Source organism: Pan troglodytes, chromosome 8 (assembly GCF_028858775.2).
Source record: "Pan troglodytes isolate AG18354 chromosome 8, NHGRI_mPanTro3-v2.0_pri, whole genome shotgun sequence".
Lineage (NCBI taxonomy): Eukaryota > Metazoa > Chordata > Mammalia > Primates > Hominidae > Pan > Pan troglodytes.
The window spans coordinates 89,384,398-89,410,037 of record NC_072406.2 but is presented as its reverse complement, the minus strand read 5'-3'; the positions used below and the strand labels follow the sequence as shown (position 1 = coordinate 89,410,037).

At 43.1% G+C, this 25,640-nt stretch overlaps 1 protein-coding gene across 45 annotated transcripts in view; it reads left to right on the top strand.

Annotated features, from left to right (window-relative positions):
• Positions 1 to 25,640, top strand: part of KCNMA1 (potassium calcium-activated channel subfamily M alpha 1) — a 764,605-nt gene that overhangs the window by 443,128 nt on the left and 295,837 nt on the right. For 44 of the 45 annotated variants that reach the window (XR_010146932.1, XR_010146930.1, XR_010146931.1 and 41 more), the window contains 2 exons: positions 10,079 to 10,172; positions 11,483 to 11,594. Coding sequence is in view for 40 of the 45 variants with exons in the window: in XM_054659718.2 (XP_054515693.1) it covers positions 10,079 to 10,172; positions 11,483 to 11,594 (206 nt within the window). In the remaining 5 variants the exon portion in view is untranslated. Of the gene's footprint in view, positions 1 to 10,078; positions 10,173 to 11,482; positions 11,595 to 25,640 lie in introns of those variants that run through there. The other variant, XM_054659727.2, reaches the window with a different exon arrangement.

Genomic DNA, 25,640 nt, shown 5'->3' with positions numbered 1-25,640 from the left:
AAGCCATTATAATTATCCTTCAGCATCACATATAAATTCATGTGTAACTTTAAACAAGCTGGTGTCCTTGTGGTGACTATCTATGTTATGTGACATTGTTTTCTGTTCGTCAAAGTGAAGCAGCAGATAAATGGAACAACTCTTTTTTAAACATAATTATTTTTTTTCCAGATGTTCTCAGGCTTCCTACATTCAGGATCAGCAAGTCTTCAGCATTGGTACTCTTTGTTAGTGTAGACCTTGAGTGCCCTGCTGAGGGGCTTGTGTGCCATTCTGCTTGAGTGCAGATGTGCCAAGAGGTACAAGAGTTGGAACTGTAATAGACCTCTTAGGCTACTGGCTGAAATACTAAGGTTCAGAATAAGAAAGAGATACGTCTCAGGCATCTCATTATCCGCAACTGTCAGTCCGGAACTCAGAACAGGCTGGTTCTAGCTGTCGATTCAATAGTTTTAGCTTCTGTACTCCAAATCCTTACAGGTAGACCCATAGCAAGGTGCCATTGCCAGGGTCATGCCATCCAGGTATGACAGGACTATGTCAAAGCCAGGTAGGAGGGCAAGAAAAGGGAGTATAAGGCATAAGTTAAATAGGGGACTGGTGAGATGACCAGGGGAGGCCCAAAGAGTCCAAGGCAAACATCTGGAGAAGGCTCAGACAGAATTTTGAAGTCTGCATCTAGTAACAGCCCAAAGAAGTCCCACAGTGATTTGACAGTCTGTTATGCTATGGGAGTACCAGCCTACCTGCCCAACCGTGCCCTGATTGGCCAGCCTTTGGCAAATAGAGAGCTCTTCTTTTCTCTTAGGAGCCTCTGCCATCCCCTGTATGAATATGAGGGCTTCTTATTTGGGAAGCCTTGATATGAAGTGCCTTGAAACTGTACCCTGAGCTACTTTCTCTAGGATGCCCTCTCTTTCAGAAATGTGAGCTCCAGGCTGTTGCTCCCCAATGGCTAGGGGTTGTTGGCTATCCCTGGTTATAGATTATTGTTTATCAGCCTCCTAGCACATAGGTGGCAATTTTAATATCCAGAAAAAAAGGCATAGGAAGCAGAATGTAGTGGTTACATGAATAGTCTATTCTTGTTTCCCTAGGACTAAATTCCTGTAGATGTGAGAGGAGTATGGATCCAGGGGTCAGAGGTTCCATTCCCCATGCCAGCATTTGTGTCTAGATTCTCAGCTCTCCATTCAGACCTGGGACTTCTCTTCTCTTTCCTTTCCCCCATTTCTAATCACCTCATCTAGGCTGTCCTGTTTTGTGAGTGGTCCCAGAGTGGGGTTGGGGTTGGATGGAGAGCATATATTTGTGCTGGGAGGCTGGGGATGTTTGTGTGTACACGTTGTGTGGGTTCCCACCCACATGAACCACTCCATACCTATACATGGCTCATTGACCCTGCCCTCGAAGAACTTTCACTCTGTCTTCTGGTATATGTGCATAAGTGCATATGCATTTAGTGCTATTTGAATCACCTACTCCATCCCATTCCTTTTCTAGATAAATAAGGGTTTCCTAAAAAAAAGGGATGGCTAGAATCAGTGGAGGGAGTGGAACGAGTGAGTAGAATTGGTCAGTCATGATTCCTAAGACAGTTTAGTGAAAACTAAAATCAAGCAATACTTGTTTGGAAAGACTCTGTTTTATGTAGTAGCTTAGCTCTGATTTATTACATAGAAGTTGCTGGCAAATGTGAACACTAATTCTACTCTGGTAACAACTGTGATTGAAATAATTGTAGTCTGCAGATAAGCTGGAGAAAACAAGCATTAGTGGGTAGGTTGTCTTGGACATCATTCCAAGAGTGTAACAGTGAAAAAGTACGTGCTCTTAGAGAAGAAAACTTACAAGAGATATTTATAAGACATATGACTGGTTCAGATCTCTGCCTCTTATGTAGATCCGTGCTAAGCCAACCAGGCAAGGAAAGCTGTCATCTCTAAAAAAAAACTAGGAAAAAAGGAGAATAACAAACTCCTGTGGCCACTCATTAAAGTGACTTATGGCTTTCTCTGTCAAGAAATCTTGGCTAATTATTTAGCATTTATGAGACTGTGTGGCTGCCTTCATGGAAATATAATTTTCACTTTTTCTTCTTTAATACTCTATAGAATTATACTAGGCATTTGTGAAATCTTACAGTAGCCCAATGCACAGCCTGTTTGGGCGTTTGGATTACAGTGCAACACCAGATAAAGAGGCAGTAAAGCAGATACAAATGAAAAAAATAGAAACAATTGATCCTATCAGTTTTTGTTCAGTTGAATGATTGCCTTTTGGGGGCATTTTCTACAAACAGTTACTATTATCACTATTATTATTACCTTAGTTTTGGAAATTACTATCACTTTTGAGTGCCGAGTCATCTGATTCATTCTTAGAACAACGTTGGGAATTCGTAACCGTATCCCCAGTTTACAGAAGAGAAAACAAAGACTTGAAGAGGTCAAATTATTTGCTTAAGATCCTATAGCTAGGAGGTGATAGGGCTGGAACTTTAACTCTTCCATTGAATTCTAAAACTACCTAGCTGCCAACCACTTTTGAGGTCAACTTTTAATGCCCGTATTTTGCTTTTGCTATACCTATCTAGGTCTATCGTGGATAACAAATACGGAATGAAGATGGGAAAGGAGACTCTTAGTTCAGATATAATATTGAAGTCTTGTTAGATAAAACTTAAAAGAACTTCATAACAAACAAGAGGGTTCTCGCCACCTGAGTTTCTTGAAAGCAAATGATCTGTGTGTGTTTTATTGAGAAATTTATAAAGAATTGACATATTGCATTCTCTCTGTTAGCAATCTATGTCATTTTCTTTGTCTCCTAGAAGAATGTTTTACTCTTAGGAATAATTATTCAGGTAGACATCCTGAGCCTTACAACTGCTCTGAAGTCAACTGCTATCATTGTTTCAGGAGTCTCCATATTACTCAAAGCTCAAGAATACAGAGTGTATATGGATGCTAAAGAGTTGTGAGGGTTTTTATACTACTTTCCGGTATGCTCCAATTCATTTCAACATGGAATACATATATTTGTGGCTATTGGATCACATCTCTTCAACTGAGCAGAGCTATAATTAGAAGCCTGCTGCCATCAAAAGGATTAATAGTCCTGTTGATACAAACCCATAACTGATGACTTCCCAGTAAAGCCAGTTAAACAACCAGCTGGCATGGGATCATAATCGATCAGTACTGCAGAGTAACAAAAACTGTTTTCTATTTACATTAGAGCCATTTCAAGGTCTAAGAAAAATGTTTTAAGATTAAAAAAGGGGGGCCCATTTTGATGTTATCATCATTACTATTGATGGATGATTGACCACAAACTGACCCATCAAAGGTGACCACATCTTAGAAGATAACTACTCCATGATGTCTGGGATAAAGTGAAGAGGCTTTATTCTGTTTGGTAAAACTAAAAACTACACAACTTATTGAACACACATGCCCCGTCCAGTGTAAACATGAGAAGAATTGATATTAGAAAGATAAACTCTTAGGTACACAGCTCTGATAAGATAAGTAAAATGGCAGCATGAAGAAAACCAAAAGAATATAAAGCTTTCAGCTTGGATCCTGTCAGGTTCAGGGCAGTCTTGGGGTGTTGTCCCAAATTCAGGAGAAAATGTTCTATATAAATATTATTGCTTTCTCAATGATGAATTCATATCATGTCATTCACACTAAATCCATTATTGTTATTAGCTCACAAAATATTTTTCTATGATCTTAAATTTTATGAATAATAATATCAGTTTCTAATTTGAAGTACATTGCAAAGACTTGCCTCCTTTTAAAATTAGTCTGTCTCATAATATTCTGGCTGGCTAGATGCTTTTATTCCAGTGTAGGCAGTTTATCCAGGATATCCAGAGGTAGCCAGGAAAGCTTCAAATCACTTAGACCTACTCTCTTGGTTATAGATAGATTCCATAAAAATCCATATCCATATGATGTCATCTTTTTTATTTATTTTGATTGGATCAAATGGGATGCAAAGCTTATTAATCATCTAGTTCATAATTAAGAGTCTTCAGAATATCTAAGTATTATCAGCTTTCATTATCTTCATCCTTGTTCTCCTAGAATAGGAGAGGGTGAGGGAAAATTGGGCCACTTGAAGGGTCATTCATCTTTAATCAGTTGGATAACTAGGAGTTATTCCTCTATAAGCAGAAGAACTTCCCCTCAGCCGATGGGATCAGTCTTCCTGATACCACCACCCCACACGGGGTCCCAGAGAGGACTTCTGGGGATTATTAGTGTCCCACATGACAGTCTCTACAGAGCAGGGTTAGGGTTAGGTACAGGTTGAATACATCTGCTTCCTCTGCATTTTCCTAGACCACCCAACAGACACATCAGTTATTTTCTAGGGCAGTTTGTCCTCCTCTATGAAGGATTTATGAATCAGTCAACCCCCATCATTTTTGCATGAGCCCCAGGCGAGGCTCTGTAGATAGCAGACACTATGTCTTATGCTTCCTCTTCCTCTCCAAGAAGGCTGCACTCCATCTGGAGAGGAAGTGGTATGGCACAAGGCTAGTGGGTCTCTATCCTAACTCTACCACATAGCTGCAGGGTCTTGGTTGGATGTCTGAGCCTCTGCTTCTCTGTCTGTAAAATGGGGATTATAGTACAATATCTACTTTATTCTGCCATTTTGTGAGGACCAAATGCAATAGCATATGTAAATTTTATACAATTGTCAGGTATTATTACATTGAATTGAAGAATAATTGAATATGAACATAATGAGGCAGTTTAGAATTTTTTTCCTCCCAGTAGCATGGGAATTCAGAGATGGGAGAGGTCAATGAGGGCACAAGTAGTTTGCTGAATCAAGCCTTGAGGTTGGCCTCGAAGACTGCCCAAGGTTTGAACACAAAGAGTAATCAGCAGTTGAAGAGGCCACAGAGAAGGCATAGATTTAAAATTAGGGAATACACGGGTCACATTCATGAAATAATGAAGGCAAGGGTTTGGACTGAAACATAGTAGAAAATAAAGTAAGAGATGTAGGATGAGTTTAGGTTTTAGAAATTCTTCCTAGCCAGGCTTAGAGTTACTATATGAAACAGGCAGGGACCGTGATGGTGGATGAATGACATTTTTAATTAAATTAATTTGGCAACATTGCAGAGGTGAGACTAGGAAAAGAGTCTAGAATCATTAGGCTTATTGCATTGACTCATGTCTGTGGTGCTGTGGGCCTGAACTCTGCCTGTCCATAATCCTGGTGGGAATTGAGAGGGCCCCATTCAATTTAAAAAGGGACTAGCCACAAGAGTGAGGAGAATTTGAACGTTGGAAATTATTTCACAAAATGATATCTTGTTCCTCAGCCAGTCCCGTCCCTAGTAAATCATCTTGGGTGTGTGTTATTGTTGTTGTCATTCTTAAGCTACTTACCATTTCTTTATCCCTTGTAAATGATGGTTTCTGTAACCCCTCCCCATCTGTACTTCATCATTTTTCCTTTTAATCTTAATCTAAAATGTGCTCAGCAGATACTCTCTGATTGTTAATTGGAACGTCCACTGGTGAAGCTTGCACAGTGGCATTGCAATTGCTTCCCTGTATCTTTTTAATTTTTTCACCCCCTTGTTCGCATCTGAAACAGAAAATGTCTGTTCAACCCCTTGATCCCAGCAATTAGCTAAGTGGTAGGCAGCTGGTTATCTGGGGGCTGGCTCAAACACTGAATCATCTCTGTTCAGGTCTGAATGGGAAGCTTCTCGAGCAGCAACACCTAAAATTAGTGTGTAGTTGCAAGAAAGGTTTTTTGGGAGTGGCAGGTCTCAAAGCGGTGTTCCCAGATGAGCAGCATCCCCATTATCTGGGAAACTGTAAGAAATGCAAAATCTAGGGCCCCCACCCCAAACCTACTAAATCAGAAACGGGATGGAGCCCAGCAAGATTTTAACAAGCCCTCCAACTGCATGCCAAAGTTTGAGAACCACTACCCTGGAGAAGTAGCTTCACAGGGTTTGGCAGCCAGATTCAGGGAGGTGGGAAAACAGACTGCAGGAAACCCAGGGAAGTTTAGAGGCTGTGAGGAGGGGGTGATCCTTCCCTCTTGGAGATGAGGAAGATGCCCAGAGGAACCACTGCTAGCAGTGAGATTTTGTGCTTAGAGCTCCTGCCCTCTGAAAAAAAACCTGGGTAGCCCTCACTTGCCTTGTGCTCTGAAAAGATAAGTTCTTAAGTCAGTCTTCGGGAAGGTCTCTTGGATCTTCCTGCTCAAGAGTCTTTTTGAAAATTCTATTACTAAGTAGATGAGGAAAGAGAAACATTTCCCGCTTTGGGTGAGTCTCGTTTTCCTCTGTAGAGGCATCTAAATGCTGAGGATGTACTTACTTGATGGCCAAGAGGAAATAGGAGTTTGTATTTCAACCTCTACCCTACAACTGAACATTTACTCCATAAGAATCAACTCTTTACTGAGGCTCTTTTGAAGGTGCTCAGTCATGGAGTCGTGGTCAACATGCTAAATTTGCCTGCGGTTTTAGCATCACACTTGTTTCATGGATTATGGGAGCCTAGAAATGAATAGACTGCCACTTACCAAGTATCTTATATCCTCTAATTATTAAGAGGATATAAGTTAAGTTAGTTAACCCGTAGCAATTTAGGGTAAGTCAGTTTTCTACTACCAGAGGCAGAACTAGTGTTATTTCAGTTCGTAAAACTCCACTTTTTTTTTTTTCCTGTTGGCAACATATGCCCATGTAAATCCTTCTGAGGTGGATATGCCTCATCAGACTGGAAATCTAAGTCTGTGTGTGATCCAGAGTCACTTTACTTTGTAGTTTTTTTTTCTTTAAAGCACAATTTCTTTGCTAGCTTTTGAAGTTTCTGTGTATCTAGACAAGGAAACTCCTCCTACTTTACACAAGAAGGGAGAGGTGTTTGTATTTCATTCTCCATCCTATAATGTGCATTAATCATTAAGATGAAGTCTCTTTGGGAGGAAAATAAATCCTGGTTGATATGGCCAACTCTTTTGTTGTTGAAATATGTATTCTTTTTTTAAAGGATCATTGAACTTCTCCATGGGTTGTTTCCATTTGGGGAATGAAATAATGGGGATTTGGAAGCTCCACTCTGTGGTCTCTGATTGTGCGAGTCCGTAAACTACAGGCACTCAGAGGACTTATCTCAGAGGGGATCTGATAAACAGTTCTGTTGCCACTTGAAAAAAATCAGGCAGGACATTTCTCCTGGGGCTGTAGTGGCAAGCACGAAATAGCTAAAAGGGATAGAAAGTACATTGCCCGATCACTCATCCTATATGGGTCTTTTGTCCCAGAGTTTCCTGCTTCTCTGCCTGCCCCCTGCCCCCTCATATTATTGAGGTGTGCTCATATTACCTGCCAGCTCCAGCCAGAGGAAGAGCCACCCGTGCCAGCGGCATCATTTACTTCCTTTAGTATTTCAGCTCCAAGTCTAGTACGCAAGGAATGATAATGAAACATGATGAAATCGGTTCTAAATTTTTTGAAAGGATTAGTGAAAAGGAAAAGGTCTTGTATGGCTTCAACATGGTTTCCTGTAAACCAGGGGTGTTGTTAAGGTGCGTTTTTCAACACCCATGTCCTCTAGCTTCAAGCCCTTTCACTGTGGCCATTGAACATAAGCATTATGAGGAGGGATGACAGAAAGGACCAGGAAGGTAAGAAACAGTGGAGAAGTCACTGCAGCCAATTCCTTATGCTCTTCTCAATACCTGTTTCCATTTATGTTGAATCCAAGTATCCTCTGTGGCATTCAGCTCACATCTCTCCCCCAACTATTCCATTTTCTACCACAGCCTAGCAAATACTTTTCCAATTAGCTGTATTTCTAGGTTACCACCAAATTAATCACAGAGGCCACGGGATTAATAGGAGCTAGGGAACTCATGATGGCCCCAAATATGCCACCAGTAACTCCACCAATAACGACTGTGAGGGCAACTGTAAGGTTTTGGCCTTGGTGAAACAATAGTCAGTTTTCCATGATAGTCTTGGAAACCGAGCCCTTTTTTCTCTCCCCTTGACTGCGTATACATCAATCTTGATGACTATGAGTTTATAATGCACAGCTATGTGAGTCCCCGCTGGCACAAGTGAGCACCTGAGTACAGTAGTTACCTACAGATCTCCCCATCCTTGCTTGCTTATTCTCTGACACACACACACACACACACACACACACACCATTTACTCTTTAGTAACGTATCCTGCAGAGATGCATTGTCTCTTCAACCCTGGAGTCTATAGGATTTCTGGTCAACCTAGTTCCTGTACATTTTTCACTGCAACTAGAGTGGCTGGGAACTCTGACACCCATGGACCTTTGGGTCTTGTTTTTGAAACAAAAACAAGCACCCCCATGGCCTGAGAATTGCAGAAGTATCACCGATTCACTGTAGCCTGGATTTTCCTTTTTTCATCGAAATTAGTACCTGTGTAGGAGAGCAGGCCTAGAGCCATGGCAGGCTGTGATGTTTGGCTTCCTTGCTTGTGTCTCCTTTCAGCATTGGACTAACCAAATTCCATGCTGTCTTTCTACCCAATTCCCTACCTTAGTGAAAACCTGGCAATTGTCGTTTTTTTTTTGTTTTTTGTTTTTTTTTGAACTGTTTTTCAGTGTTGTTTTTTGTTCAGTCCACCTAGTTTGTGAATGCAAATAAAGGTTACTCTTAATGCTTGTCTGGAGATTTTTCCACGTGATTTGGGAGATGACATAGGGCATGTTTGACTTGTAGCAGAGATGAAGAATGGATAAATCCAGTGCATGGAACATGATCGGAGATTCCCACAGACTAACTTACCCTGCCTCTAAGTGGGCCCCGAGTTCCTCTACTGCACAGATTCCTGCCTGTTGAACAGCCAAGCATTGTCCTTACAGAAGTGCAACTATACTAACTGGTATTGCACACAGTGATTTCCAAAGTGGCACTACTAGGAAATCCTTCATCTTCCATTTCTCAAGCTGGCCCTCTCCTGGAGGGAGGAGGTCTGTCGCTTCCCTTTAGCTAAAGTGTTTTGCTTCTCTTGGTATTCTGTCTCCTTTCCCTCACCTCACTTCACCTTCACGTTCCTGGCCTGGGTGTTACTATTTACCTACTGATCACAGAATACTATATGAATTTCCATTCACAGCTTTGAGTGTTTATGAGGCTTTCCTACTTCCCACCCAGCCCAAACCTTGGGACTTTCCACACACTGATCCTCTGATCAGTTTGACACAGGAAAGCACACAGAAGTCTTGTACCAGTTTGTATAGTAGTACCCTTTTGAACTGGCGACTCTTGAAGTAGAGTGTGCTAGGGGTTTGCATTGGCTGCTCGACACACACACCAAGTCAATTAGCATGCATGCCAAAAAAAAAAAAAAATTAACCCTTAGAGTACTGCTTCAACCTTTTGGTTTAATGGTCTGAATTTGACTGGTCGGACAATGCTTCTTTCCCCAGATCCAAGTCCTGCACAGAAAGTCTGTGCTTAATCTAGCCAGAACCTCACCCAGGATCCTCTCCTCTCTAGCTTTCTTGAGATGCTCCTGGGTCCTGAATTTATTAATCAACTAATGGTTTTTAAAAGGTCCAAAACACAACCACTGTGTTTAATTGAAAACAGGCCCCACTGCCAATGCGTTGGAGGGCATGAGGAACTGTGTTTTAGCTTTAGTATGTGTCCTCTCAAAGAAAGAAAGAAGTTCTTTAAGGGTTAATATGAAATTAAGGAATTTGGAGGCCTCTCCTGCTTGTCCTTCCTCCAGGGTATCTGCATGATCCTCTTTAGATTCTTAGTTCAACTGCTGAATGATGATAAAAAATGATAGATATATAATAATTTCGAAAACAATAAATAAAAGAACAGTAGTTCCTGAATGGTTGAATGGAAAGACCCCTTGGCAATGCTTGCTTGATGATCCCAGGAGGCAGAAAGACCAAATGTTTTCTTTTATGAATATTCATTTCATCGTCTACCCTAAGCACTACCACTTCTCAGCATCGTGGGAGACAGGATGATACTACCTGTCATTTACCTCTTGCTTTTTCTTCTTCCTGTCTAATAGCCCAATAGAATCCTGCCAGAATTTCTACAAAGATTTCACATTACAGATCGACATGGCTTTCAACGTGTTCTTCCTTCTCTACTTTGGCTTGCGGGTAAGTTTGTGCAACATTGTTCAGTATCACAATGGGGTGTTTCAGTCTGGGACCCAGGGATCGTCTCCCTCAGCCTCTGCTCTCGCAGTCAAGATATTTCCAGGAGAAACAGCACACCCGCATTCTGATTTTCAGTCTGGGAGAGAGCCCTCTCCTTAGCTAAGCATTTTCTGGAATTCACATCAGTTTTGTTTCAAGGGGGAGAAATAGGGATTGAAGAAAAATGATGATGTATCCACTGGTGGATTGTTTCTCATCTCTCTATTCACATAATGCCCTGTTCCCTTAAAAATTAAATAGAAATAGGCTGGGTGTGGTGGCTCACGCCTGTAATCCCAGCTTTGGGAGGCTGAGGCGGGTGAATCACCTGAGGTCAGGAGTTCAAGACCAGCCTGACCAACCTGGTGAAATCCCATCTCTACTAAAAATACAAAAGTTAGCCAGGCGTGGCGGCAGGCGTCTGTAATCCCAGCTACTCAGGAGGCTGAGACAGGAGAATTGCTTGAACCTGGGAGGCAGAGGTTGCAGTGAGCTGAAATCACGCCACTGCACTCCAGCCTGGGCAACAGAGTAAGAGTCCATCTCAAAAAAATAAAACAAAACAAAAGTAAATAGAAATAAACCTCTTCAGCTCTTAAAATTATGTTTAGCAGTGTTCACTTAGCTGAGCCCTGAGAGAGCAGTTGTGAGTATGAATGAAAGGAGGGTGAGGAGAGTAGATGGATAGAATTGTGTGTGTGTGTGTGTGTGTGTGTGTGAATGCGTACATATGTGCTTTATTTATAGTTATATTTACATGAGTGAGTCTAATACAAGTAAAATCACCCAATCTTCCCTATGAAGCTGTTGGGAACCACAGAAAAATACACTGCCTGATCTTTCTCTAAGACTAGCATAGCATATAGTTAGTCTATATAGGGCTCTCTATGGGGCACTAGAAAACGTGTGTGTCCAATCATAAAAGCATGTGCTTTGTGTAGATATGAGAAGGACATAACGTCTCCCTCCAGACCTTAAAAATTAAATAGAAATAGGCCGAGTGCGGTGACTCATGCCTGTAATCCCAGCACTTTGGGAGGCTGAGGCGAGTGGATCACCTGATGTCAGGAGCTCGAGACCAGCCTGGCCAACATGGTGAAATCCCATCTTTATTAAAAATACAAAAATTAGCCGGGCGTGGTGGCCCTATGAAAATTCAAAACTTACCCCTATGAAAACTCAAAACTTACCCTTTGACAAAAGAGTGTACGTTGGATGCCGGCACCATGCTTCTCATGTTTTTTCTCTTTCTTATTTCTTCTTTCCCCCAGTTTATTGCAGCCAACGATAAATTGTGGTTCTGGCTGGAAGTGAACTCTGTAGTGGATTTCTTCACTGTGCCCCCCGTGTTTGTGTCTGTGTACTTAAACAGAAGTTGGCTTGGTAAGTCAGCCTCTCTTTCCTTCTCCTTCCTGGTTCCTGAGTCATGGCTGAAGGACAGAATTTGCAGTGGATGAGGGGGCTGTCTCCCTACAAACAATGTTGTATGTATTAATGTGAACAACGGGCTCTTGGAGTTTTAGAAGTTGATGGTGGCAGCTCTCTTTGGAGCACTAGCCCCAAAGGGTTTGCACAGTTTGCGCTTCAGGTAGTGCAGTTTTATCATTGTCAAAGCCTAGTGGTCATCACTGTCACAGCCAGGGCCTTTATGTTCATGGTTCTGTCACTTTTCATTCAGGAACTTAGAGTCAGGACTGGATTAAGAAGCCCATGGGGGTAAGGCCAACTTTCCGAGTGGCTGGCTCAGGTACCCCAGAGGCCTGCCTGCCAAAGTTAGCTTTGGTCTGCTTCCAAAAAGTGGGTTCTGCATGGTCTATTTATAGGTACAAGGTTCTTTGAAGGGCAGGGAGAGATGAAGCTTCTTGAGTCATCTCTCACCTTACAGGAGACTGAGGTCCCTTTCTGTGTTAAGGGGAGAGTGCTGCTGGGCTGTACTGTACAGGGCACCTCCTGGACCAGGACTAGAACACTTTAGTGGAGAAAGTAACTTGACCAGAGGATAGTCATGGAAGCCCAGGGCTTAGAGAGACAGCTTCAAGTTTCTCATTGCTGCGCTGATTTCATTTTTTCCCTGAATTCAGAGTATTCCTGCTGTCATGGGGTCTACTAGGGAAGAAGGCAGGCCGAAACAGAACCTGGAGGACTATTTGTGGGTTCCTTCTGTCCTTATTTTTAGGATTTTTGGCTTAATTATTTAAAAAGTAATATGCATGCGTTGTAATCAATGAAAACAAAGATGTGTGAAGAAAGCATTCATCATCTTTTCCCCTTGCATCCATCACTGCCTCCTCCTTTAGACACCCACGGTTCCCAGGCCTTCACATGTGCACACATAATAGTGTTTTAGAGATGGTGGTGTTTGTATAAGAAATTGTTTCAAATAATTACATTGCACCACAATTTGGCTTCCTAACTAATCATGATGGACATTCCGTCAGCTCTGTGATAACTCATTTTGTAAGAGTTGCATAAAATTCCATAATTTGTTTGTATCGCAGTATATTCAGCCATAACCCTAATGATAGACCACCTGAATGTTTTCCTTTTCCTTTTATTGCTGCTAGAAACAATGGTTTAATAAACACCGTTATTCATATATTTGTATAATTCTATTTCTATCAATAGTTCCAGGTTCCTGGAAGAGGAATTGCTGGTTCAAAGAATATGTGTATTTTCTTTTGTGCAGACATTGATGGATAACTTAAAAAATGTTGTGTCAAGATAGGCTTCCGCTAGCAATCCATTTTGATGCCATTGCTAGCACTGGGAATTTATTATATACCTAGTGTCAGGTATTTTTTTAAAAATAAGCATCTTCTTAATATAGTATGTGTGGTAATCTCTATATTATATGCACATACACGTGTGCATGAATATATATATATGTATGTGTCCATATCCTAAAAAGATTTCTTTTGCTACGGTTTTCTCATTAGAATTATATTCTCTTGCTCTAAGGAAAAGTTTTTGTTTTGGACCTGAGATATGCTTGGTTAGACTGGATTTTTTGCTTATCATATCCTGATTCCTCCTTATTTTCTCCTTATCATATCCTGATTCCTCCTTATTTTCTCCTTATCCTGATGAGGCTAGTAGAGTCACACACAAATCTGAGAAGTGTCCTCAGTGTAACTTACGTGTCCCTGGGTGCCAGCAGTCCCAGCTGCTGTAGCTTCACTGCTAACTGGCTTTGTGACCTGGGCGCTCACTTTTCTTCACCTAGCCTGTTGTTTTTCATCTGTAAGATAAAGATTTGGCTAGATGACTTCGAAGAATCTTTTAGCTCAGAAAGTCTTTAAGGTTCTTGGGTCATTAATGTGAAATTTGGGATCTAGGTCACTGGGGTGGACAGGGAAGCTAGTAGAATTCTATCAGCAGCATCCCTGAGTCAAAATTATGGATGAGTTGTTAACAGGGACTCCTTTTAAAACATCTTATCTTGTTGCTAAGAGTTCAAACACATACCCATGCACACACAGGGAAATCGACGGGGAAGGGGAGAGGTGGGATCTGCCTTCTTCACCGGGCTGTGCTTAATTACCCTGTGCACTCAAACAACCACTTTGCTTTTCTGGATCCTCAGTTTTCTCATCTGAAGAATGGGGGTTTAAATGAAATTACCTTCTAGTCCTCACACTTCATGAATCTGCACTTTCTGCCAGTGTCCATTGTCTCTTGGTCCCCTGCGGGCCTGGGTGATGGAAGGGCTCCCTGGTGACTGTGGTGGAGACATCCTCCTCTGCAGTGAGCAGAACATGCCCCCGGTAAAAGTGTGGAGCCCAGCTTCCTTGTGGTGAGTGACACGTTCCCTGAAGCATTTTAGGGCCAGGAGTTCTGGTATGCTTTGAAATCCATAGCCTTCCTGTGGATGATTTAATTCTAATTTTTGGAGATACGTTGTGATCTCATAAAAAATCTATTGCCACAAACACAGAATGGGGGTGAAAAAAATTGAATAGGAAATAAAAGAGGTGGAAATGAATTTCTAATGAGATACATCTTTGTATCAACTGTGGTCGCTTTCCAAAAGAAATGTGCTCTAAATGTGCTTCCATTTGTATATTAGTATTTATTGAGCATCTACTATATGTCAGGTACCATTCCAGATGATTGGGAAACAACAGTGAAGAAATAGAGTCCTATCCCCCTACCCTCCTATACTGCAGTGTTGGGAAAGCAGGAAACACTGAAGCTAATAAGGAAGTAAATGATACGGTATGGTTAGGAAGCATAAGTACTATTGAAATTGAACACATAGAACAATAACCTTTTGGGATATGAAATAATAATAACAAAAATAAAAAAAACCTCTTTCCTCTTGTAGGAGAAAGCACCTTTAATGAAATGCTTTAGGTTCTTTGGTAGCGAAATCTCCTCGGATGAAATCTAAAACTGATCTCCCTGTTATGGAAGAGAATTCAGTATAATAATATTTCAAGGAGGTTCTCTCTGACTTAATACATGGGTTATTACATTGTGAAACAACCATTGTACCGATGAGCTTCCAGAGAGAAAATGAACATTCCCATGAGATATGACTTATAAAGGAGAAGAAATAATCCCATTAAATAGGGGCATTTCAGGCATGGCTGCCCTTCTCCTGGAAAGTGGAAGGGTGCTGCCTTTTCTGGCTGAGGTTTGGGATAAGATGCAGGAAACCAAAGTCTATCCCCATTCTCCTGCACAAACTTTCCTGGCCCTGCTGAGGGTACAGGACTGTGCAGTAGCTGGCTCTGTGGGAGATAAAAACCAGAGTGAATGCAGGGTCCCTGCCCTTACCTGTCCCAGAACGCTCCCCACACCGTGTTTAGTTTTCAGTTGTCGGCATATGATTGCGTGTTGTATGGTACAGAATATATTCATTGTGCAGATCATCCTAGTGCATGTAACGGTGTACTCATAGAGACACTACTATGTAGTCAGCTCCTACTGTGTGATGGGCACTCTGGAAAGCCCCTCACAGACATGGACTCACTTAATCCTCAGAGCAAACCTATGAGGCAGGACTTGTCATTTCCCCATTTACAGATGAAGAAACTGAGGCTAAGAGAGATTATCTTGTCCAAGGTCACATCTCCTGGGAGTGGTGGGAGGGGTGCATTCCCCAGTATGTGGTCTGACTTTATGTCCACACTCTTCCTCTGCTCTTCTTTCTGTGTCCTTACCCTTGAATGATTTGGGGTTGTGAGACCTGGGTTGGGAATGACAGGGCTAGTTTTGCTGTGTTGTGTTGGCATCCCTCCATCGGTGCTTACTCATAAAGGGCTTCACTCCAGGCAGGAAGAGAGGGAAGAGATCTTATTTAAGACTCCGTGTTCTCCTGGCTCCTCTTTCCCCCTCCTCCTTGCCCACCTCCAGTTTCTAGAAATGCCAGGAGGACCAGAAGAATGCAGAGCTAGCCTGGTGGCTCCCGAATCCTAGTGCCCCTCAGCAGCTTGGAGATCCAACCTGCTCCATCTGGGACAGAGAGACTGGGGCTTAAGAACACCCCGGATATTGGCGCAGAGTAGATTAAAGCTCAGCTCTGAGCTCCACCAACTCAGTCCACATCTTGGCTAAACTGTTTGCTGATGGGTCACTCAGCATGAGCATTTTATCTGCCTCAGGCTCAGTTATCTCACCTGTACAATGGGCTAATTACAGCACCCACCTCATAGGGATTCACCGAGGTAATGTGAGTAGCACAGCACGTACTTCATACGAGCTTAATGAACAGAAGCCAGGATTACCTCGGTCTCTCTTTCTAACCTACCCATCATATTTTAAAGCACCGCAAGAGAAAACAAACCAGAACAGAATAAAAAATAAGGCAGCGGATGTGAGGACAGTCATGTCGGCAAGCAGCAAGATGCTGCTTATTTTAATTCCTGTCCCCACCCACCAACTTATTCATTTTGTTTCCCTTACAAATCCAAACCTCACTAAAATAAATGCACCTTGAAATGAGAGCTTTATCTTATTTTAAGATTTGAATAACATGCTCCAAGGAGAACTCATATGTCCGTCTGTCTCATTCTCTTTTGGGAATGTATCCCCAAGGTAGGTCAATGGGCTGTGCTGCCTCTGTTTGTGTGTATGTTTTTTTGTTTTTGTTTTTGTGTTTTGGAGTTTCGCTCTTGTTGCCCAGGCTGGAGTGCAGTGGTGCGATATTGGCTCGCTGCAACCTCTGCCTCCTGGGTTCAAGCGATTCTCCTGCCTCAGCCTCCCCGATAGCTCAGATTACAGGCACTTGCCACCACACCCAGCTAATGTTTGTATTTTTAGTAGAGACGGGGTCGCCATGTTGGCCAGGCTGGTCTCGAACTCCTGACCTCAGGTGAGCTACCCGCCTCAGCCTCCCAAAGTGCTGGTATTACAGGTGTGAGCCACTGCACCTTGCCTGTGTGTATGTTTTTGTTGAGGGTGATCTTGTGGGATTTAAAGAAGGGAGTAGGAGGAAAGTAATGGTGCACTCACCAGCCAGTTTTCTAGCCCATTTTTATTACCTACTGTGTGCTCAGCACTGGGATGAGAGGAACACATGCCGGGCCACCCTGTATCCTACTGGTACTGTGATTTCCAGCACCATCCCCTGTTCTTTGACTGATGAAATCGGCATATGATAAGGGACCATGGTCATTGGAACCATGATTGGAAAACTATAAACTTGATTCTATTGTCTGTATCAGAACTGGCCTTAGACCTTAAACCTTAAAACCTTCAGTAAACTCAGCTAGAAAATAGAAAAATGAGTTAATGCCCAATCACAGGGCAGTTGCAATGATGTAGGGTATCTGCTTATAAATATATGCCCAAATAGTCCTTTTTTTGTGTCAGAAGGCAATAAAAACAGGATTATATAAAAAAAGCACAGGTGCTTAAAAACAACAACAACAAAAGGACAAAACATTGTTCCTGTTTGAGACTAAAGTTTCAATCTCATTTTGGAACCAAAATAAACACACATGCAGTGACAGTAGGTAACACTACCCACTGTATAATTAAGCCCGTAATTGCAAGGTACAGGCTGTAAAGGCCGTGGGAGTTCAGAGGAGTGAGAGCTCATGTGGGTGGGAGAATGAGGATAGGCTTCTGTGAGAGGCTGGGGCTCAGTGGAGGCTGCAATGATGGGCTAAGACAGGGAGAATGAAGCCTAGTATGTGTGGAGCATGGTGTGTACCCACAGAAGCTAATACCAGCCTAGAGAAGAAAGTGGCCTTGCTACTGGGGAGGATGAGGCAGGAGGACCCCTGAGCTCAGGTGTTTGAGACCAACCTGGGCAACATAGTAAGACCCTGCTAAAGAAAAGAAAAAAGAAAAGAAAAGAAAGAAAGACAGAAAGAGAGAAAGAGAAACAGAGAAAGAGGAAGGAAAAGAAAAGGAAAGAAGGAAGGAAGGAAAGAGGAAAGAAGGAAGGAAGGAAAGAAGGAAGAAAGTGAAGGAAGGAAGAAAGTGAAGGAAGGAAGAAAGGAAGGAAGGAAAATAAAAGGAAGGAAAGAAAAGAAAGAAGGAAGGAAAGAAGGAAGGAAGAAAGGAAGGAAGGAAGAAAGAGAGAGGCCTTGCTGAGTGCCAAGCATCAGCCTCACAACCTTGCAAAATGGTGTAGAAGTTTTCTATTTCCAAGCAGTTCTGTGGGTGAGAAGTCCAACATGGGTCTCTCCAGAGGCTCCAGGGACGATTCCATGTCCTTGCCTTTTCCAGCTTCTAGAGGCCACCTACACCCCTTGGCTCATGGCCCCTTTCTCCACCTTCACAGCCAGCAACTGAGGGTGCATCCCCACCTTGCATCACTCTGATCTTGCTTCCTGCCATCTCTTCTTTGCCTCCTTCTTCTACTTTTAAGGACTCTTGCGATTACATTGGGCCCACCTGGATACTCCAGGATACTCTTCCCATCTCCAGGTCAGCCTATCAGCAACCTTAATTTGCCTGCTGCGTTCATTTCCTTCTGGCATGTAGATGACCATATTTACAGGTCCCAAGATTAACACAGACATCTTTGAGGGTCATCGTTCTGCCTACCAAAAGGGGCATATTATTATTCCCATTCTCATTTCCAAAGAGGAATCTGAGGCTCTGAGGGGTTGAGTAACTTGCCAAAGTCAGAGCCCAGAAGAGGGAGCACTGGGATTCAGGCCCCTGTTCAGATGTGCCAAAAGCTCTGCAGAGCCTTTTGGAGTCCTTTGCTCCTTTGCTCCAGGGGTCATTCACGGCCCTCTGGGGCCGTGCTTCATGTTATTTTACAGCCTGTTAGGGAGGAGACCCTTGGGGAGAGCCTTATTGAAGCTCAACACCCTCCCACACCCCTCATTTGCGTGGAGTGACATTTTTTTTTCTTTTCATGGGAACAGGTGAGTTACTAGACAGACTTGCCTGTTGTCTGTTGTTCTTATGCAACTTACTCTGAGGTTTGGGTGCCCCTTCCTGTGCAGCTGCAGTGACTGAGGGGAACATATTAGGTCTGCATAACCTCCACCTAGTAGCCCTCTTTTTTAGGAATCATGCTTTATTGCTTTCTGGAGTTTACAGAGAAACCCAAATGAGACCAAAGAGTTGTGGTGGTAGGCCACCATTTTCCTAAGGGAAGTGGTGGATGGGGTCAGCACACCACTCTTCCTTTTAATGGTCACCCCACCCAGGGCTCAGCTGAAGTCTCAAGCATCTCTCTGTTGTTCCTCTGCTTCAATGGAGCATCTGGGCCCAAGGCCACCTGCTTGGCTGAAGAGCCCCGCCCCACCTTCAGGCAGGGTCAGGATGATTCTGTGAATCTCTGGACCTTCTGTTGACTGGCCTCTGCATTTGGTAAGAATAATCAAGAATGAAAGCTGTGGCCTGGTTTCAGTTTCCTGACATCAGTAATTTTCAGTGTTTGGGATTTAAACAAACACAAATAGTATGGTTTGGCCAGAGAGTGGAGGCAGACCCTGGTCGGCATCCCCATATGCACAGCCCTGCCTCCTGCCTCCCCTTTCCCTGTACTTCCTGCCCCAGCTCCACTAGGCTGCTAGCTGCATCTTCTTGCTATCTCTGCCCTGTGCCTGGTCATGAGTAAGTTCCTGCCCCCACTCTGCAGGTTGTAATCCTTCTCCCCATTAAGGCACAGCTCTGACTTCAGCTCCTGTGTGCAGCTTTCCCATTCTCATCCATTGGAATGAATTCCTCTCTGACCTTTGTATTGTGCTGTTAGGATTCATGCTATAGGAGCACCATACGCAGCCTGCTTTGTACTGACAGGTAGGACTGCAGCTTCCATGATAGCAATGTGGCAGGGACTGTGGCCCCCTTGTTTTTCACTATGTCCCTAGTACCTGGAACAGTGCCTGACACATAGTTCATACTTGTTGAATGAATGAATGAGTGAGTCTTCTTAGGATCATGATAGTAATGAACAGTTATTGATTGCTTATTAAAAGTAGGCACTATGCCCAGCATCTCACAGTCATTCTCTGAGTTAATATTCACAATAACTCTATGAGTAAATATTCATAGCCCAAGTTTACAGTTTGGGAAACTGAGGTTCAGGGTCTAAGTAAGTGGCAGGTCCAAGACTCAGGTTAGTCCAATTCTGGAGCCCATCTTTTAAAATGATTAGACCAGTGGTTCTCAAAGTGTGGTTCCTGGATCAGCAGCATCAGCGTTACTGGGGACTTGTTACACATGAGGGTTCTTAGAGCTCAACCGAGGCCCATGGATCAGAAACCGCGAGTTGGAGCCAGCAATCTGTGTTTTAACAAGCACTCCTGGTGATCTCCAGTTTTGGAGCCAATGTACTCACTTATGCTGGGATGGTTCTCGAATTTTTATTAGAATCCCCCAGAGTGCTTTTAAAACTCTTCATGTTCAGGCCAAGCCTTTAAACCATTAACCTAAGAATCTCTGGGTGGAGGGTGTGACCTAGGCTCAGCTTCTTTTAATGTTTCTCAGTTGTGTCTGAAGTGCAGTCAGGATGAGAACCACTTGTATACATCTCCTAACTTTCTAAACTTTACTGTGCATGAGAAGCACCAGGAGATCTTGTTAGAATGCAGTTTCTGATTTAGGAAGCCTATGCTAACGTCAGAGATCTACATTTCCACCAGCTCTCAGGTGTAGTGATTCTCCTGCTCTGTGGACCACACTTTAAATAGCCAGGCTTACCAATCCACTTAAAAATGGCCAAAACCACAATTACTTTTGCACCAAACTAATACATTTTGCTGTCCAGTATGGTAGCTCCTAGCCACATCTGCCTATTTAAACGTTAAAATCTCAGTTCCTACATCCTACCAGCTGTTTTTCAGGTACTCAAGAGCCCCATGTGGCTCATTGGCTGCGGAGCTGGACAGCACAAATGTGGAACATTCCATCATCATAGACAGTTCTGTGGGACCACGCTGCTCTAGAATGAGTCTGTGACAGCACACACCATGGCTTTTTACTTTTTGTATGCCCAGGACACTCTTGCACATAGTGGAAGCTTAGTAAATGTTTTTTGAAGTGATTTTGAGTGAATGGACCAATGGTAAAAATTCTATATCTAAAAGAAATAAATAACTTTCCTGAAGAAAAGCTAGAGAAATCATGAATACACTGTTAAAAGGAACCCTCTACCACACTACCCAAATTAAATTAAATATACTTAAGGCCTCAGTAGGCAAAAAAGCACAAGAGACACTGGACCATGCCCCAGCTCCAGGACACACTACTCTGCTGCTACTGAAATGGCATTTTGGGCTCTGAAAGGAAAGGTCTCTGGTGCCCCCTAGAGGCTGATCCTGCAATTTGCTGGATTTGTGAGCAATTAAGTAGCCAGGGGAGAGGGGAAGGGGGCCAATTTCGTCATGCTCAGATGGGCAGTTCGTGGTTAGCAGTGGTGGAGATAGGCTCACTTTGAACTCCTATAAGCTATTTGACATCTGATAACTTGACTCAACCGCTATGACCAAAAGCACCCCTCCCCCAAGGGAGTTGCTTCTCAGTGACAGTGCCCAAAGCCTGGAAGGAAGGGCCCCTGGGTGCCCCCAGAGGTCACCCACTCCATGTTCCAGGCAGCTGACTTTCAACTTGGACATCTAGATTCCCTGAAGCCCAGAGCCTTCTAAGTAAACTGCTGTCTGTAGTCTGTGGGTTTCTTTAGAATAAGAATAGTGAAATAAAGAAAAGAAAAAGTATGATTTCCCTTTTTGGGCCAGGTGTCGTTAGGAGAGTGGGGGTTGGGGGGTTTGAGAGAAAGAGAAATCCAAAAGAAAAGTGCTTCCATAACTAGAATAAAGTTAGATGTGTTCATATTACACATATTACATATATGTGTATATATGTATGTATGTGTATGTACATATAGTATATAATTGTCTCAAGTGCTCTTCCAAACAGTACTATGAAATAGGTGTCATTTGGGGGCCCATATTACAGATGTGAAAACTGAGGCTTCAGAAGGTTAAATAAATTGCTGAGAGTCACCTAGTGAGTAAATGGTAGAGCTCGGCTTTGATCCCAGGCAATCTACCTCCAAAGTCCATGTTACTTGATATGATACTATGCTGTCTCTCAAGCTACAAGTTAACACATTTTTAATAACTAACCAGCCTCCAAACTACTTTTTTCCCCCATGTTCACCAGTCCCCTCTTCTGAGCTTCTTGACCCATTCTATACAAGTAGCCAAATAAATAAAAACAATCCATGTTTTTACCATTAGTCCATGTTGAAATAGTATCATGCTAGATGTTATGGGCTGCTATGGTCTGAATGTTTGTATCTGCCCCAAATGTATGTGTTGAAATGAAATCCCAATGCCGTCGTGTTGGAGATGGGGCCTCTGGGAGATGATTAGATCATGAGGGTGGAGCCCTCAGGAATGGTATTGGTGCCCTTATGAAAGAAGCCCTTGGGAGGCTGTTTGTCCCTCCCACCATGCAGGGAAACAAGAAAGTGCCATCTATGGAGCAGAGAAAAAACCCTCCCCAGATGCTGAATCTGTTGGTGCCTTGATCTGGGACATTCCGGCCTTTAGAACTGTGAGCAATCAATTGCTGTTGTTTATAAATTACCCAGTCTAAGGTATTTTGTTAGCGCATATAGACTGACATGGGGCTCTACTCTTGGCTTGAGCTTTTTTTTGTTTTGTTTTTTTTTGAGAAAGAATTCAATGGCAACATACACCTTACGAATAGCATTGCAACTGAATTGCTCTAGTGTGACAAGAAAAATGAACTCATTATTAAGTTCTGTCCCTATGATTGGGCTCTGAAGAAGGCAGCCCAGCCAAGTGGAATACTAAAAATTTGGATGTATTTCAGGGAGCTCATTGCTGTTCCGGTCGCTGCTATAGCTAAAACTGCTTCTAGAGAAATTACTCCTCTCCAAGAGATTTCCAATTGTGTTCCCTTGATATTGCTTTGTCAGGGACACGCTTTAAATAAGATGCCCTCCGTAAGTAGAGATTCTAAATCCTCATTGACTTGCATGGCTCTGTTATATGCCAAATTGGAAATACCATCCTAAAATGAATGTCTTCAAGGAACGAATTCAGCAGTAGGTTTGCATGGATGCCAAAACCTCTCCAGATGGCTGTACTTCATCTGGGGTATTATTGGAACAGCCTCCTCAGCAACCTAAATCTCTAGGACTGGACGTATATTTACCTTCACATCATCTTCAAAAAATAGATGCCTTGATTCTTTTCCATGAGACCAGGGCCATAATGGATTGACCTGGCTAGCAGATCAAATAGGGAGAAAATGAACACCTGAAACCAGCTCAGGGATTCGACTGCATTATTCAGCTGAACACCTACTGTGTGCAAATCCCTAGGTGCTAGGAGTGACCCAAAGATGGGGAAAACATAGATCTTGCCTCTATAAGATGTTAATAACTTAATTGGAGTGTCCTCTAGAAAGAACAGTAAGTTTATAGGAATTTAGAGGAGGAACAGATGGAGGAAAGTTGGCCATCCCAGCCCAAAGTAGATTTCAGGTATCTAAAATGTAAACATGTTTCTCCTAGAGCAAGACTACTCGAAGTGCGGTCTGCAAGCCAGCACATGGCCTGGGAGCTTAATAGAAATAAAAATGTTGGAGTTCAACCCTAAACCTGGAGAATCTCTGAAAGGTGGGGCTGAGGAATCTGTTTTAACAAATTCTCCTGGTGATTCTTCTATGGGCTAAATGATCTTGGCAGTATGTTAGAATCACCCAGGAACTCTGACACGTCCTCCTGGCCAGACTGTATTTCTAACCAAGCATATGAGAATTGGGGATGAACTCAGTCACCAGAATGTTTTCAAGTTCTCTGAATAATTTCACTTGTGCAGCCACTGTTGAGAGGCCTGGTACAGTGGTGGTTCTTAAACCAGAGGAACATACCTGAATACCTGAGAAACTTCAACACACACACACACACACACACACACGCACACACACACACACACACGCACACGTACTTTCCGAAATCTATTCTGTGAGGCTCTTTGGGTCGTGGTAAGGACAATTGCTTTGGAACAAGCACACCACGTATTCTAGATAGACCAGTGGTTCTCAAACTTTGAGTGCACCAGAGTCACCTAGAGGTCTGGTTAAATTACAGATTTGGGGTGTTCCATCCCCAGAGTTTCAGATTCAGTACACCTGGGATGGGGCCTGAGGATCTGCATGGCTAACACATTCCCAAGTGATGCTGCTGCTGCTGATCTGGGGGCCACACTTTGAGATCTGCTGGTCCAGCCCACGGTGAGGCTGAACTTGAATTCTAGTTGTAGCTGCTATGCAAGTTTCCAGGATTCTGGTATTAGAGTAAACCTTGCTATTTTGTGCTCCTAAATATCAGTATTCTTATTAATGTAATCCTTTATTTCACATGTTTTTGAGATTAAAATCTGAGTCATTTACATCTTGAGATATACTCATCCTATGATATTCCATATTACAATTTCAACTTGAACAGCAGAACCCTTTTCCCATAGCTCTTGGATCTTCCACTTGTAATCCCCTTCTAAGGTATTCCAAGTCCTTGGTTACTAGTAAGAATGAGCACCTTTGCTTGACTTTATTAGTCACTAGTATTTTGTCTAGAGCCAATTTGGTTGATATCGCTTCCTAAACTCTCTGAAATTGGGATAGGGTCAACTCATTCAGGAAAATAGATACAGGGTATGTTGGAGATTAGGGAAGGAGAGGGGCGGGGGGAGGTCCCAGGCCAAATTTCTAACTCATCCCTAGAGTCTCACCTCTGACGTTCTCCCAGGGATGGAGCCTCACCTCCGACCTTCTCCCAGGGATGGAGCCTCACCTCTGACCTTCTCCCAGGGATGGAGCCTCACCTCCGACCTTCTCCCAGGGATGGAGCCTCACCTCCAACCTTCTCCCAGGGATACAGTATCTCAGCCCGCTCCTCGAGGGAAGGGCTCTCTTAGGGTCCAGCCTCTCTCCAATAGCAGGGTAACTTATTTTAACAAATCTTCTTTCCCAGTCATCTCACTTGCAGACACTGAGATGCCCAGGCCTGGGCCCAAGCCTGCTCATGAGAGTAAGAACAGATGATAGGTGGTGAGCAGAGCTCCATTTTTCTTTTTTTTAAATTTATTTTTATTATTATTTTTTAGATTGGGTCTTGCATTGTTGCCCAGGCTGGAGTGCAGTGGCACAATCTTGGCTCACTGCAACCTCCGCCTCCTGGGTTCAAGTGATTCTCCTGCCTCAGCCTCCCAAGTAGCTGGGATTACAGGTGCCCACCACCACGCCCAGCTAATTTTTGTATTTTTAGTAGAGATGGGGTTTCACCATGTTGGACAGACTGGTCTTGAACACCTGACCTCAAGTGATCTGCCCACTTCGGTCTCCCAAAGTACTGGGATACAGGTGTGAGCCACTGTGCCTGGCCCCATTTTTCATAAGACACACTATATCACTCGAAATAAATGCCAAACACTAGTGTGGTGCCACTTTGCTCCCATATCACAATCACTAAATTCGACTTACCCCTTTAAGGCCAGGTAGGAATTTAGCAACCCAGCTCATAAAGGGTAAAATTAGCTTATTATTTCCTGAGTGGATTGCAACCTCACTGGCCAGACTGGGAGCACAGCAGATACTTCCTTTTTGTAAAAACTTGGCTGAGTGTGGTGGCTTACTCCTGTAATCCCAGCACTTTGAGAGCCCAAGGCAAGAGGATCGTTTGAGGCCAGCCTAGGCAACACAGTGAGACCCTGTCTCTACAAAAATTTTTTTAAAAAATTAGCCCGGCATGGTGGCACATACCTGTGGTCCCAGCTACTCAGGAGGCTGAGGTGGGAGGATTGCTTGAGCCTTGGAGGTTGAAGCTACAGTGAGCTGTGGTTGTGCTACTGTACTCCAGCCTGGGCAATACAGTGAAATCCCATCTTTAAAAAAAAATAAAAATAAAAAATAAAATTAAATTAAACAAACAAAAAACTCAGTCTCATGGTCTTCCTTCTTTATATTCTCACCTAGCCTTCC